Source organism: Uloborus diversus, chromosome 5 (genome assembly GCF_026930045.1).
Source record: "Uloborus diversus isolate 005 chromosome 5, Udiv.v.3.1, whole genome shotgun sequence".
Classification (NCBI taxonomy): Eukaryota; Metazoa; Arthropoda; class Arachnida; order Araneae; family Uloboridae; genus Uloborus; species Uloborus diversus.
Window position 1 is genome coordinate 172,612,576 of NC_072735.1, and position 15,368 is coordinate 172,627,943.

At 31.4% G+C, this 15,368-nt stretch overlaps 1 protein-coding gene across 1 annotated transcript in view; it reads right to left on the reverse strand.

Moving 5' to 3' along the window:
* Positions 1-3,014: 3,014 nt before the first annotated feature.
* The window catches only part of LOC129222112 (negative elongation factor A-like), a 31,264-nt gene continuing 18,910 nt past the window's right edge, over positions 3,015-15,368 (reverse strand). The window contains exons 7-11 of the mRNA XM_054856557.1: positions 12,790-12,896; positions 11,296-11,404; positions 9,409-9,749; positions 6,416-6,515; positions 3,015-3,435 (exon numbers count right to left, since the gene is read on the reverse strand). Of these exons, the coding sequence (XP_054712532.1) occupies positions 3,260-3,435; positions 6,416-6,515; positions 9,409-9,749; positions 11,296-11,404; positions 12,790-12,896 (833 nt within the window). The 3' untranslated portion in view covers positions 3,015-3,259. The remainder of the gene's footprint in view (positions 3,436-6,415; positions 6,516-9,408; positions 9,750-11,295; positions 11,405-12,789; positions 12,897-15,368) is intronic.

A 15,368-nucleotide genomic window follows, 5' to 3' on the forward strand; every position in this document is an offset into this window, starting at 1 on the left:
AACACATTTGTATGTTTTTCCCCACTGGAGGGTTACATTCCAAAGTGCTACCAGTGATCAATATTCAAAATAAAAATAGAAAACTCCTCTGAGAATTAAAACTTCATTTATCCTTTTTATTAATTGGTTGTTGGCACAACATCTGCAATTTCTTCAGCTGCAACTCTCAAAATTAAAATATTTACACAACATCAATAAAACTTTTAACCAACATATAATATCAAACCATTTTTTCTGTACAAACTCCTAAGTAATAATATAATTTTTCCAAATATTCTTATAAATAATAAAATCTGAAATTAAAATTATAAACTGTACACATAAGTATATCTTTGAATAAATATCTCCAATTTAAATCGATCAAAAATCGAACTTGAACAAAAACAAATGCTTACTTTTAATAGTACTACATTTTACAGAATCACTCATGAAATAATCATTTGTTCACAACCTACAATACAAGAAAGCTCAACATGAGAAAAAGAAAAAAAAATGTTTTGTTCAATTTAAAGAATAGCATTCGCCACTGAAGGAAATTTATAATATGTACACATTCATTTTACAACACAATCCCATAACGTATTCTCAAACAAGTCATGAAACTACAGCCATAATAAATTAAAAAACTTTGGGCTCTGTACATTCAAAATAATGCAGTCCTATTTATTTTCAAGAATAATGTCATGAGTGTCAAGAATAAATGGCTTGGTCTATATGCATCAGATTTTCCCGATATTTTCCGAATTCCAAAGCAATTAACCTCACTTCTATTAACTTTTTAAACAAAAGAAATTATCAACCAAACAAAATTTAAAAATTATTTGAGCAGATAAAACACTAGAACATGCCAGATTTAGGCATACTAGGACATACTATTCTGCAAAATGTTTCTTATAAATGATTTTTCCATGAATATTAATTTTATGATAAAATATTATTATAACGAATGACAACTGTATATGATAAGACATATCTGGAGTAACAAACATTTCATATATTGCTTTGGAATTAATGTTACCAAAATTGCATAGGTATTTAAAAAGGGGATCATCTATAAATTATGTCCCACTTTGAGGACGAGGGGGTGTGTGGAGTTGTGAGTTTGTGATAAGGAGGAGGAAGAGGACCACAAGAACTGTGACATCTCATTTTGGATGAAATACATATATTTTTAAAATAACAATATATTTGTGTAATATAGCTTGACAAGGGGATGAGATAGGGTAAAGCGAATTATGACTTTGTGACAAGAAAATGGGTGTCAAATGCTGTAGAGTCCCAATTATCCAGGTTTCAGCTTTAAGCGAGCTATTAAATATTTCAAGGATTTGTTTTTTGTTCAAGTTTGTTATTTATCACCCCCTCCCCAGAAGACCCTGGAAATTCCAAAGAAGATTGTGATGAGCTTTTGGATTTAGTAATGAAATTACCATTGTTTCAGCCAATCAACGACAAAGATATACGCGAATGGATGAATGTTGGTAAACAATGCAAGATTATTGATGAAATGACTGTTAATATTGTCAATAAGGAAAATGAATCTAGTGAAGATGATAAAGACAGCGACAAAATGAAAATCAACAGATAACTCTCATACTGATAGACAAAAAGCTGTTGAAAATGCTAAAAAAAGTAGTATTGCAGCAGAAATGCACCAAAGTAATTTAAAACAAAAGCAAGTAAGGGTTTTTTTTAAGTAAAAACTCTTGAATTCTCTTATAGCATGCTGTTTAAGTCTTTTCATGTAAGCTTTTAAAATTATAATAGGAGTTGTTCGTGGTGTATTCGTATGATTTTTGTATTGGTAAAATATATTATACATTACCTATGCTTTTTCTTTCCCTTTTAATATTCTTCGCTTAAATTGAGCTTTTTGGTTAGTCGAATTGGTCGTGGTCCACATTAACTTAGATAGTCAGGACTAAATTGCATATTGAAGAAAAATGTGACATTAGTAACGGACAGCCTTCAGAGGTAAAATAAAAATACCCCTATCTTCAAACATTCACCACTTTAAATTACAGAATTGATTTCTAATTCTTTTTTAAATCACGAATCATTTTAAATATTGTGAAATCAATATGTAAATATGTATTTTGCATAATAGCAAAACACTGCTGTCAGAATTTATTATGCGAAGATACTTTACAGTAAAAGTATTGTTAAAGGGCTTCCTCATCCTGAGTCAATAGGCTTAATTTATATGAACTCTATATCAAGTGTTTGATAGAGAATTCACATATAATATATATATGCTTATATGTATAAAGAACCAACCAGCTGCTTGACTTCACCAAGCTTTTGTACCATAAATATAAAAGTAGTAATATAGAAGTTTGATACGGACAGTAATGCATCTTTTTGGGTAATATATAAATAATTATGCATCAGTATACACATTTAATACCCCAATGTCTAATATAAATAAAATTCTTCAAAATGTGTTTTATTCTTGTGTCATCAGGTTGCTGCATTAACAATAGTGTTCATAAACATATACAATCAAATAGTCACTTCACATTTTACACTACAAATATAGAAGTTATCTTCAAAAATATTTTGAGCAAAATCCAGAACCCATGAACAATATAAGTTTTTTAAAAACAATTACAAAAGAAGATGCTTCACAACACAGAATATATACTTTGAAATCAGGTTTTAAAGTAGGGCAATTTTGTGTATAAGGAAGAGGGGGGGGGGGGATCTGAATGATCAAGTAAGAAGGGGGGAGGGATGAGAAAGAGCAATGCAGTCTTGACTTGAGACTTGAAAACTCAAGTCTCAAAGGACAAGGCTAAAACCTAGTTTGGAACCGAAAGAAAACTTCAAGCTGTCGCAGGTTGAGTGTAATACATAAATGAGATACATAAAATATATTAGTTTGTTAAGAGAGTTTGTAAGGCTTTGAGAATAACTAAGTCTTCTTGTAGATTTTTTTCCCATGCACACTTATTTATTTTTTTGAATACTGGGATTGGCTTTTAAACATTTTCAGAACAAATCTATTACTTAAATTTTCCACACATAATCACTTTATTTATACAAACAGCAAAATCTCACCACAAACTTCAACCAAACACACTTCCATTCAACAACTTTTTAAATTACTTATTGCAGAAAAAAAAACCCACCCTGACACTATACACAAAACAAAGCTCTGTCACAGCGCGCATTCCCGTTCCATCGCGGACAGCTGCCTGGAATTGTCAACAGACTTTGAGAGAACAGACAACCATTACTGACTTGCGCTGGGGAGGGATTACCCTTCCATCCTACGATATTTCTTAACCCTCTTCCACTCTCCGGTGCTGTAGTTCATTTGGAAATGCGTCTCCACCATCATTGTCTGGATGGAGCCATCAACCTGTTGCACGTTCTCTTCATTCTCGCTCAGCATGATGGTCACAATCTGACCCAGATGGGGGCAAGGGTTATCTGTAGAACGAATAAAGAGTAAATATGTAAGTCATAAGCTAAGAGAATATTTTGTCACTTTACTAGAACGAATAGTAAAAAGCTCCAACCTCAATTGCCAACTATTAAGATCAATTTTGCACATCAGAACATGCATAAAATTTAAATGTGTTACATTCGTTCTAGATGACATTGGAAACACAGAAATTGATAGATAATCAAACCTATTAAAATATTCTAGTTACAAAGGCACAATGAAGGAATATTGAAAATCCTTTTAAAAGCCTTTCCCATAGGCTGAAATGAATTAAATATCTTATTCATTAAGAAATGTAAACCAGCAACCTAATTTTTAAAAAATTATTTAGCTTTCTTTCTTGGTATTGCTACCACGGAGCAAAACAACCAATTCGCAAAATGTAGGACATTTATCCGATAAAATATGGGACATAAAATAATAATAGGAACAGCACTAGTTTAATCAAGCACACAAACTATAAAAAATACCTTTTAAGGCTACTTATAAACATTATTGACCCTTTATTTTGTTTGCAGTCAGAATAAAGTAAGTTGAAACATGCTGAAAAATATTTTGGAAAAAAAAAAAACTTTTTACCTGGGTACTTATTTCAAAAATTTATATTCAACTAAAATACTTTTCTGTATGTACTCCACTATGTATATATATAACCAACCATATACAAAACAATAAATTTTTGCCGAAAAATTGTATTTTGATTCCATATTTAAAGAATTATTGTGTGTATTGTATGTCCCTGCATGACATGAGCACTTCAAATTCACAAAGCCACTTCTATTATATAATACTGGTTCCACGTAAACTTCTTCATCATAACAAAGGATTCATACTCTCTAATCCTTCCCACACTATTTTCCTTCCCCATATCCCAATCTTTTCCCTATAATGAACAAGTTCAATCTTCAGTTGAACACTATCTAATTTCATATGCTTCCCAACTTGATAGATAAATGTTAAACCATCGAGCAGATCAGGTGGTTTCAAATTCCTACCTTGCATCATTGGATCCAAAATATCTGTAGCAAGATGAATTGGACCAATGCCAAATTCTTTCCTTTCTTTAAACTTATTCAAAATTTCTCTTTCTTCATTTTTTTGCAAAGGGGACACATGGGAAGCTGTTCCAGTAATATAATCTCTAATTAGTTCAACTGCCATTGACTAAATGTATTTGCGGATCATTTGACTCCAGAGATAAAGTCAACTTCACCATTGATTCTAAAATATGAACCATTTTCTCAACACGAAGCTGGACAACTGGGATTCACTGACTGCTCGAGTTTGAAGTACAAATTTGTTAGCTTTTAAACTTTGGAAACAGTACAAATATAACTGCCTCATCTGGTTTTTCACTGGAAGTTTTAAAGAAGTAGCAGATATCACCACCTCTTGGTTTTGAATTTTGACGAACATTGCTTGTAATACATGGCTTCGTTCTATCGTTTTCACAATTTAAATTGTATGCCACAGAAAATTTTGAAGTGATTTACACTGCAAATTTTTTTGTGCTTATTAATGTTAAAACTGTTTCTATATTTGCCACATTATCACTTAAACAGCAATAAAATAAATAACATCATAGTCTTAATAACTTCTCAGATTATCCTTCCAAACATCCCTCATGCTTCTTTTTTTTTTTTTTTTCATTTTGAATATGACTAATCTAGATTATGACTTTGAAATCCTGAAGTTCATCATTGACTAGCTTATACTTCTCCAATTATAACATTGTAAAGAAAGATTCTTTGGTTCATGATATGTTTCTTTCATAATTTCATCAAGTCTTTCAACAAAAAATATTATAAACTGTGTGATACATATGTATATATGTATAAAAAAAAAAAATCCCATTCACTTTTCGCATCTTTTTGTAAAATACCCTGTTTTTGGGTATTTACCCAGGCCTTGGGTAAATACCCAAAAAATATTTACCTACCCACTGGGTATTTACCCGATCCACATCAACAAACTGTTTGTCTCTTTACCACCAACTTCTCCTTTTTTCTAAATCAGCTGTTCGTTTTGTCTATCATGGCCTACTTTCCTTCTGAATCAGATTTAGGTACCAAATCCCCCCCCCCCCCCACTTCATCTACACTTTTTTAGTTCTCTGGATTGTACAGCTTTGTACCAAAAAATCATTTTTTATCTACATCTAAATTTTATGCTCAGTCTCTTTCTGTCATATTACTCTAAGAGTAAACATAGCATTCGAACTCTTGTTTAGCCTATCATTTGTTTTACAGTGAAAGAAAACTATGTCATGAACTGCTTTTCCTCACCTGCACAAATTCAAGAATTTTTGCATCCCAGAAACAAAATAGCAACATGTAAATGAGACAAAATGAAACATAAATGAGACATTGACACAAAAAGCAACACATAAACGAGGGACTTGTGAACAGTTGTTCATGCCACTTAGCGCAAGTAGAGTTTACAGCCCGATTTAAGACCAAATTAATGTGTTCTGCCTTTAAGAGAACACTACAACGGTCATACATGCAAATGTTAAAAAATAAATTAATTAATTAAAAAAAGCTGAATTTTTTTTTGCGGAATTTCGCAAATTTGAAGAGAGAAAATCGAAGAATCCACTAATCTATATTAATCATGTGACAATACTTTTATTTTACTGATTTTTCAACTTAGAAACAAACACATGCTTTAAAAGAAAATCATTTTTTATCACCAGATTTATTACTGAAAACGGCTTTCCTTTCAGTTTGTTTTCATTACTGGATCGTTGAAATGATTTATTGGCTTTTTACGATTCAGACTGTATTTACATTCTCACGCGGAAAAGTAAATGAAAATATTAAGAGGTTGGCGAGATTTTGCCAAGAAAACAAAATGAATTGGCATCAAGTACCTAAAAAATAGCAACCTACAAAATACTGAATGCGCTACAAAGTTGCCTCCTCTAATGAGGGAAAGCCCAACCAAATAAAAGAAAGCACTCACCTCTAGACCCGGCAATGAAACCCAGAATGAGGGCTTTTTCTGGTCTTGTGACACGATTTGATTTATTAAACATTTCTTGAGCTTCTTGCATTTGTTCTTTCTGAAATGCAAATACAACAACAATTATCAGAGGTTAACTCTAAAAATCAAAAATGGTATGAAAGGAGTATGTTCATATCAATGAAGTCGGTGCAAAGGATATAATAAAGCAGATCTAAAAAAATTTCAAGCAACTGTTCATCTAGCTATTTGACAGCATTTTTACTTCATTTATAAATTAAGTTTTTAGTTCAACTTGTTTTAGATGCACTACTTTCAGTGAGCAAGCATTAGTTGAACCTCATGAAAGCAAAAATTGCTCAACACAAACTAATTGTTTGGCCTAGAGTTTGTCACTAGAAAATTAATCCGATATGATGAAATCTGGTTAACGTGAAATAAGTGTAATGGCCCCGTGAATATTGAGTCCATTTCACTAATTTTCATTCAGTGCTTTTCGTAGTTTCCATTTCTAGTTGGTTTAAAATTTTTTATCAGCACCTCTTGCATACACTTTCTGAGTCTTTTTTAAAAGTTAAGGATAAAAGAGAGAGACAAATACAAGCGAGTATTTAATCAATAATGTATCAAATTACGCATTATTTCACTTTCAGGGGAAAAAAATCAACTTAAAAAGAGGGAAAAGCAGAATGTCTAATTACCACAAAGAAGCAATACTGTTAAATAATAATTTATAAGTTTACTTTTATGGTGAGCCTTCATAAAATAAAAAAATAAACAAGCAACTGTATCTCAGGACCCCAAAGCAGAATACTACTAAATTTGCGACGTACGTCGCAGAACAGATGCCTGAGCTTCAGAAAAATTCTGTTCAAATGTGAGAGGAAAACTGACAAATTTTCTGCAGAAATTCTGCAAATTTCATTGAAATTTTCTGCAGAAACCATGGTGCCAAAAATTTGCAGAAACCGCAATGCTGAAAATTTGCAGAAACCGCGGTGCCAAAAATTTGCAGAAACTGCGATGCCGAAAATTTGCAGAAACCGCGGTGCCGAAAATCTGCAGAAACTGCGGTGCAGAAAATCTGCAGAAACTGCAGTGCAGAAAATCTGTAGAGTTTGCAAATTTCTTAAAATTAGTAGAAAATCTAAAATTGTCTCAAATTACGATAATTTGGGGGAAAGCTCGCGATGTTGAATTCGATTAGTCCTTTGTAGGTTTTTCCCAATCGATCTTCATCCACTACAATTTCCGCCATGCATGTTTAGGAAACATGCCAACATGTCCATCGCTGGAAATTGCGTGTCTTGTTTAAGATTTCAATCCTTTTGCATCCAGAAAATATTTTAATTGTTTTGAAGTGTTTTATTACATGCAACCCAAACTCAACTCATTCTATTTATTATTTCAGTAATTTCATTGTTTAGTAACATTATTTTAATTGCTCCTTCATGCCATGTAAAATTAACCAAAAAATGTGGTTTGGCACCTAGGTTCGGATTTTTATAAAATTTTGTATCTTTGCTCTTTCTATGCATTTTGGAAAGCATATAAACTATTTTTAGAGAATCCCAATCGGTTTAGGTTTGACACCTTGTTTAAAGTTTTTTTGATTTTATAGTTTTCATGATCAACTAATTTTCCAAATTCAGTGCTCTTTAATTAGTCATTTGGTTGAAAGCTGTGATGTTTCCGGAAATATCTCATTTCCACAAAAATAAATAGTAACAGTCCAGTTAAAAAAAAACTATGTGAAATTATTTTGATTTTTGCCACCCAACTTGTTTAAAATGTCACGTTTTTTTCGTGTACAATGCTTAAAGTACTTGCAGAACAATTTTAGTCGAATGATTTTCCGTTGCAGAACATCGTAAAGTATTCTGCTTTGAAGTCTCAGGAAATTAATAGCATTTGTATATGAAAAATATACAGTAAAACAAAGTTGACATATCCCCTGTTTCATTTAGAGGACTATGGCCTACATGTACATTTATGCATATTAGTGATATAATTACATTAATAAATGGAGATATGCAAGGTACAAAATTATTTACAATATACAATAAACATCATTTTTTTCACTTAAACATTTTACTTTAAAAAAAAAAACAATGTCTGTTGTAAAGAACTGATTTTTATTAGTTACATTAAATCTTTTTAATAACCTTACAACTGTTAAACATGCATAAATTTTCATTAGTAGAATTAAACTTGTAAAAATCAAAGTGATTTTCAATTTTTCAATTGCAGGTTATTCATGGCAGTTTATCAAAACAAATTATAATTGCTATACTGTCAGGGTTGCTACTCAATTTTGGGAAAAAAATTTCCTGCATTTTTCCTGCATGAAAATGACACATTACAAATGAGCGAACACTGATGTTTGAAAAAGAAAATTAATATCTTGATAATTTCCCCACAGGAAACAAAATAAAAACAATAAATATTTTAATAAATAAATAAAGGGAAATAAATAAGAATTTATAATAACTGAAATAATAACACGGTGATTGAATACATTTAACTTTTTATGCAAGGTAAAAAAAAAAAGCCTTCTCTTAACCATTCCTTAATTGGACCTAAAAGTAAAAGTTAAGCAGAACAATCAATATTGATGACTAATTTCATACACCTTAAATGAAATTATCATGAAATTCAAGATACATGTTAAAGAAAACAATAAAAAGATTGTTTTAATGATCAACATACTATTTTTTATTTGACTTGATTTCTGATTATCAATACTATTATTACTTTTTTTTTATGTTTTGGTAGTTTATATATTTGGACATTGATTTTTGCAACTTAAAAAAAAAAAAAAAAAAACTGTATTTTCCAGGTTTTTGAGAAAAATTTAAAAATTCCCTGGATTTTCCCGTTTTTTTTGTCAATTTCTGAATTCTCTGTGTTTTTCTTGTTACTTCAGGTTTCCCTGTGGCGTGGCAACCCAGATTGTATTAACAGAAAGCAAATACAATAAGAAACAAACTTACAGTAAGTGAAAGCCCTTTCTTAGGAGGTGGAGGTGGTTGTACTATTGTATGCATTTGCACTTGCTGTTGTGGTTGTATGCTAGGCGCAGGCGTCAATATCTGTGTAGGCAATTGCTGTTGAGGCTGAACTGATACATGCTGTAGCTGAAGTGACGTACCACCCAGAGCCGCCAAGTTACCAATGGTGGCCGTGTGAATCACCTGTGTCTTGGTCCCCTCCTGGACCACATTATTGACAGTTGGAGTGAGTGTTTGTACTTGAACTGGTGATTCTGACACTGTTGGAAGCACTTGTGTGATTTCTCGTGGTTTAACAGCATTGGTTAGAGTTGCTGTAACAACTAGAAGAGGAAATATAGAGAATGAAAACTCACAAGCAGTGAATTTTATACAGTGAAGCACCATTTATACGTTTTTGAAGGGGCTGCATGAAAAAAGTGCATAAATGAAAAAAAATGCGTATAATAGGCATACGTTAATGTGTTAAACTCTGTTGAGACCAAATTAAAAAAACGAATAATTGATTAAAACGTATAAAAGAGAAACGTATAAACGGTGCTTCACTGTACTTTTAATTTCATAATTTAGTTTGCATGGTGTAAAATAAATCAATGCAATCAAAATATTTCCTGTTTTTTTTTTTTTAAATTGTACATTTGTATTTACTTATTATCAATGTGTACAAAGTGTTAAAAATACAATAGACGAAATTCTTTTGGGGTTCTCACATGAGAAGGTCAAAAACGGGAAAAGGAAACCAATCCATGTAAAACAGAAAACTGGTAATTTTTTTTAGAATGTGCATACAAAATGACTAAAGTCTTTGATTTTAAATATGCTACAAACAAGGTTCAAATAGACAATAGAGTTACAACTGGCTTAAAACCAGAGGTATCATGCTTGGCAGCAGTAAACCATAATAACATTGTTTTCTGCAGATGGAAAAAAATGATGACTTTCCTTTTCTGTGTCTTCTATTTTTATTTATAATCCTTCAAATTACCTGAGTTCATGTGGGGTAATACAGCATGTAATAGGGTGAGAAAAGGGGGGGGGTTAAAGAAACCAAAATTTCATTGCTGAAAGCATCATTTGTGGCATAGTTTGGCGGAAGAATCGAATTTTATTTTGGTGTTACACTGAAGCATATATTTGAATTTGGCATATTTGTAACTGAAATATTTTTTAAATCTACTAAAATAAAAGAAATATTCTGAATTTCAATCAAATCTTCAAATGGAAAATTAGAACAAAATTTTATTGTTAGTTGTGTTGAGTATTAACACTACACTGGTTCATTTTACATACAAAACCAATTTCTGCACTGCTTTTGCCAGGGATGAAAACAGCCTGAAGTCAAAAAAGAGGAAAAATTGCGAGACTTAAAATTTGAATATATATATATTTTTTACATTAAGTGAAATTATATCAATAATATACTGTCTTTCAAATATTAATAGATAAATGTTTATTTTTTTTATTTTTATTATTATTATTATTTTTTTTACTAGTAAAAATGCTAACAAATGAATAAATAAAATAGACTTGCATTTATTTAAAATTTTAACAGATATATCAATTCCATTTACCACTTTCATTTTCAAAATAGCTAGGAAAGGTTTTTTTTTTTTTTTTAGTGTCATCTTGAAAGCAATGTTAGTGCTTATACATTTGTTTGGAAACACACAAAACTCACATAGTTCTCTACATGGGTACCTAGTCTTCACTCTTCCAACATTTTAGTTTCAAAAAATTACCACAAGTGTGGTAATAGAGTTTGTTTACACCCTAACGGACTCTACATTCAGGCAGGTTGTAAATGCTATTTAAAATGACTACATGCTTTCTTTGTTTTTGTTTTAGACACATAAAAGTTTGCAGTTTTACCAGTTGGAGTGTTGTTGACAGATGGCTGTAGGGCATTGGCTGGCTGAGTTGGTGCATAACTGGGAGGTGTGGAGCCAGGAGCTATGACTGTTATGTTAGGACCAGATAACTAGAGAAAATAAAATTGAAATTTTTTAAATCATACACAATATGTGCCTCAATTGTGCCTAGAAAAAAAAAAAAAAAAAAAAAAAACCTATAGTGTGTATTAAAAGTTCTGCATGTTACAATGTTTACTTTCTAAATTTCCTTTTTTTTTTCTCTATAACTTAAAGTTATTTCAAAAATAACAAAACTTTGATTCTACAAAAGTTTTTGATTTAATTTCAATTTTTAAATTAACACTTTTTTTCCAATTTGAATACCCCTGAACTTTATTTAGCATACATAAAACATTTTCAATATTTAAACTTAAGTGTTAACAGTTAATTTTTATTCTAAGTACACGACACGCATCAATTCATATACCTCCGAACAAGGGACACATCTATTTAAGGGACAAAAAGTTTAGTTCTGTTGTCCCTTATTGAGAGGTTCTACCGTACTTTGTTAAATATCCTTAAAATATTTGCATCCTTTAAATAAACTGCATTTATAAAAAATATGTTTATTTTGAAATAATTTCTTTCAAATATACAGCATTACATAAGGAACTACCCAAAGTTCTTTTCAAAGGGTCAGAATGACCCTTGCCGTACTTTTAGGTATACAAGGAACGCCGTAATGGGGTTGTTTCCTTCAGTCAAAAGTACTACTTTTAGTCACTGAAATTGGTAGAATTAGCAAAAAAAAAAAGGTAACATAGAGCAAGAAAAAACTTTTACTTTCCCAACAGTTATTTTTTTATTAATTTTTTTAAATGTCAGATTTTGTAAACAAGGTGTGATAATATTGACATTAAAAGTGATGTACTTTGGGTATCTGTGTACCGCATTTCCATGTTATGATAATCAAGAAGCGAATTAAATGAATTGCGCTCTACGCTTGCTATCAACCATATCGTTGACAGTTCATGTGAGAAAAAATGTGAATTAAATATTATGCACACTGTGAATGGCATTTTATCATATGTAGTGTCATTGGCAGAAGCGTAAACAATGAAAGTGCACCGATTAAAGTAATTTTTAAAAAATATTAAACTTAGTCAAATTATTTAAAAAAATGTCTGATCCTATGTTTTTAAGCATGCTCTTTCAAAAAAAAAAAAAAAAAAATACTTCTAAAATTTTGGAAACGACCCCATTCTAGTTAAGCGTGATTTATTCATTAAAAATGAGTAATACTCCCAAAAACTAAACAAACCAACCAATATATTACAATACCAAACATTTCCAATATCCTCACTAACCTGAGTTCTCTTTAAATCAGGACTCATTATAAGCGAGTTGAACTGTGCTTGTTTAAATGACACAATTGCACTAGAAAGTTGTAACATTAAGCTCAGATCGCTTCACGAAATGAGAAAAAATAAATAAGTAAATAATGGAAACTCACTGGTGTTGTGGTCAGAAGCCCAGCAGCATAATCTGGTGTGGAAGGTGATGATGTAACTGGGAGTGTGACTCCATCTTTTTCTTTTCGAGTTTCCGGCAACTCCACTTCTGCAAGAGAAAGAAACATTTTGCTCATAGTTAAAAAGCATAAAATCAAGTGATATTGAACAACAATGCATTTATTTCTAAAAAATTAAATTTGTGTAGTTGAAATCATGAAACAAAATCTAGAAGTCTATCATATGAAACAAAAAACATACAATGAACTAAAAACAAAGACACAAACTTCTCCTAAATTAGTTACAGAAAATGTTTCAAATCTTTTGAACCAGTAATTTGCTGATTAGTCTTTTACTAAAATTTTAAGAGTTTGCAAAAGGTAAAAAAAATAACTTTTCAAAAAAAAAAAAAAAAAAAAGAACTATTATTGCATGTTAACTTAAACAGAGTCAACAATTAAAAAAAAAAAAAAAACTTTTTTGCAGTTAAGTTTTAACATTTTCCAAAAGTTGTATTGATTTAAATGAAGGTTGATTCTGAAAAAATAATGCATAAAAGGGAACTTTTTTCTGAACTATTTTAACATAGAAAGAGAACTACAATAAGCAACAAGGACAAGTTAAGGCTGAATGAAAGATTTAAATTCAAAAAACTAATGAAAAGTTAGAAATTAATGCAAATTGTAGCTTTAAAATCAAAACAAACCTCCTCTGATTTTTTTAAACTAAGGATTATTTGATGTATTCAGTAAATTACCGCCATTAGCTAGGGCAAAAGCAGAAATACACCGCCAGCTCAGTCATTTCAAGCCGAGGACTGCAGTTTCGTTCTTATTAGCACTCACCACTGACTTAGCACTCACCGTAATGACTGAGCTGGCGGTGTATTTCATGTATTTCTGCTTTAGTCCTGGCTAATGGGCGGTAATTTACTGAATATACCTTGCCTTGACATCAATTTTCGAGTTGAACTGAACCATTGTTTCGGTAACTAGGTCTGTGCTAATTCTACATTAGCTACCAGTTTGTTTGGCCCTCTTGGCTTCCATATGAGGTTTTCCATCTCCAGCTGTGTCACTTTCCTATGCCGGGCTGATGGGTGCTAATAAGCACGAAACTGCAGTCCTCGGCTGGAAATGACTGAGCTGGCGGTGTATTTCATGAATATTTGATGTGTTTGAAACATAACTAAAAAAGCTAAAATGACAGGCCACATGATGGTGTCCTAAATTACTAACTATTAAATTTCATCGCTATTAATCAATAGTTTTTGTTGTGAATATTTATAGCTTATGTAATGACATGTTATTGTAAGTTATTGAGAGTAAAACACAAACCTTTATTTTGAACTGAAATATTTTTTTCTTCTTAGTGCACCTTGAAGCGATTATTCGAAAATTCGATTTTGTTCTTTTAAATTCCAATTTTAAGAACATTTTCCCCGAGAAAAATTATGATAAGATGGACGAGTAATTTACCAAGTTAACATAACGTGGAACCATAACATGGGCAAGCCAATTGGCGAGAAATTCACCATACATTATTTGTAAATATACAGGCGAACCAAAAGCCCTTTTTAATTTTCTACTACGGGCAAAACCGTGTGGGTATCACTAGTAGAAAATATAAGCAGTTAAAGACAACTAGCTTAGGTTTAATGTTCTTCCCTCCCCCCCTAATGGAGCTATTGGTTCCCCACTATTTGCAGATCTAGTGCATTCCCAAGAGACCATTCTTTTTTAAGATACTAACAATGGCAGATGCTATCACTCCTTGAGAATTTTAAGGCCCAGTTTCCAATCAGATGGAAGGGAAGCATCTGGGCTTTTACAATGTGACCTTGTTGGCTCTGATAAGTTAAGCAATGACCTTGACAACATTTACCTATTTTTGCAAATTCAGCATGAAAGGAACATGTTATAGGCTCAGATTTGATGGGATATTTTGTCAAAACGTCTACAAAAGTAACCCAACTTGAATCAGAAATAATTCCCACTTCAAAATGGAAATCTAAATAAAGCAATCCTGACTAGGGTGTTTTCTTCGGGTTCTTGATAAAGCCAGAAGTTTTTTACTTTATCTATTATCAGGATTTATGACCTGGTTTCTGGAAATCAATTTAAGAACCGTCTACGAAGGTTTTGAGGAGCATCTTGATAGAAACATCACATCAGAAAAGAGGAGTATTTTCGAGATTTCTCGAAAATGCACATTTAATGAACTTTGGCACTGACTTCTTTATGGAATTTCTGTTATTGCAGAGAAACTCTGCACGCAAATTATAGAGAAGTTGATAATCCTGCTTATGCATAAAAGCTGGTAAGGTGCAATAATCCAAATGACTGTTCAATCAAGAACAGAAATAAAAATATTTTCGAACATTAATTTTGAAAAAAAAAAAAAAGAAAAGCAATTTAAAACATAAACAAAGATGTCCTGTTAAAAGCATGAGTAAAAAAATGAGAGAAAACACAATTTTGCATTTTTTAAAGGACTTGATGAAAAGAATCGAAAATTAAGCACCTCATGAAAATAATTAAGAATTTTTTTCAAAATTAAGCACTTTTTGTACCCTTTGTGA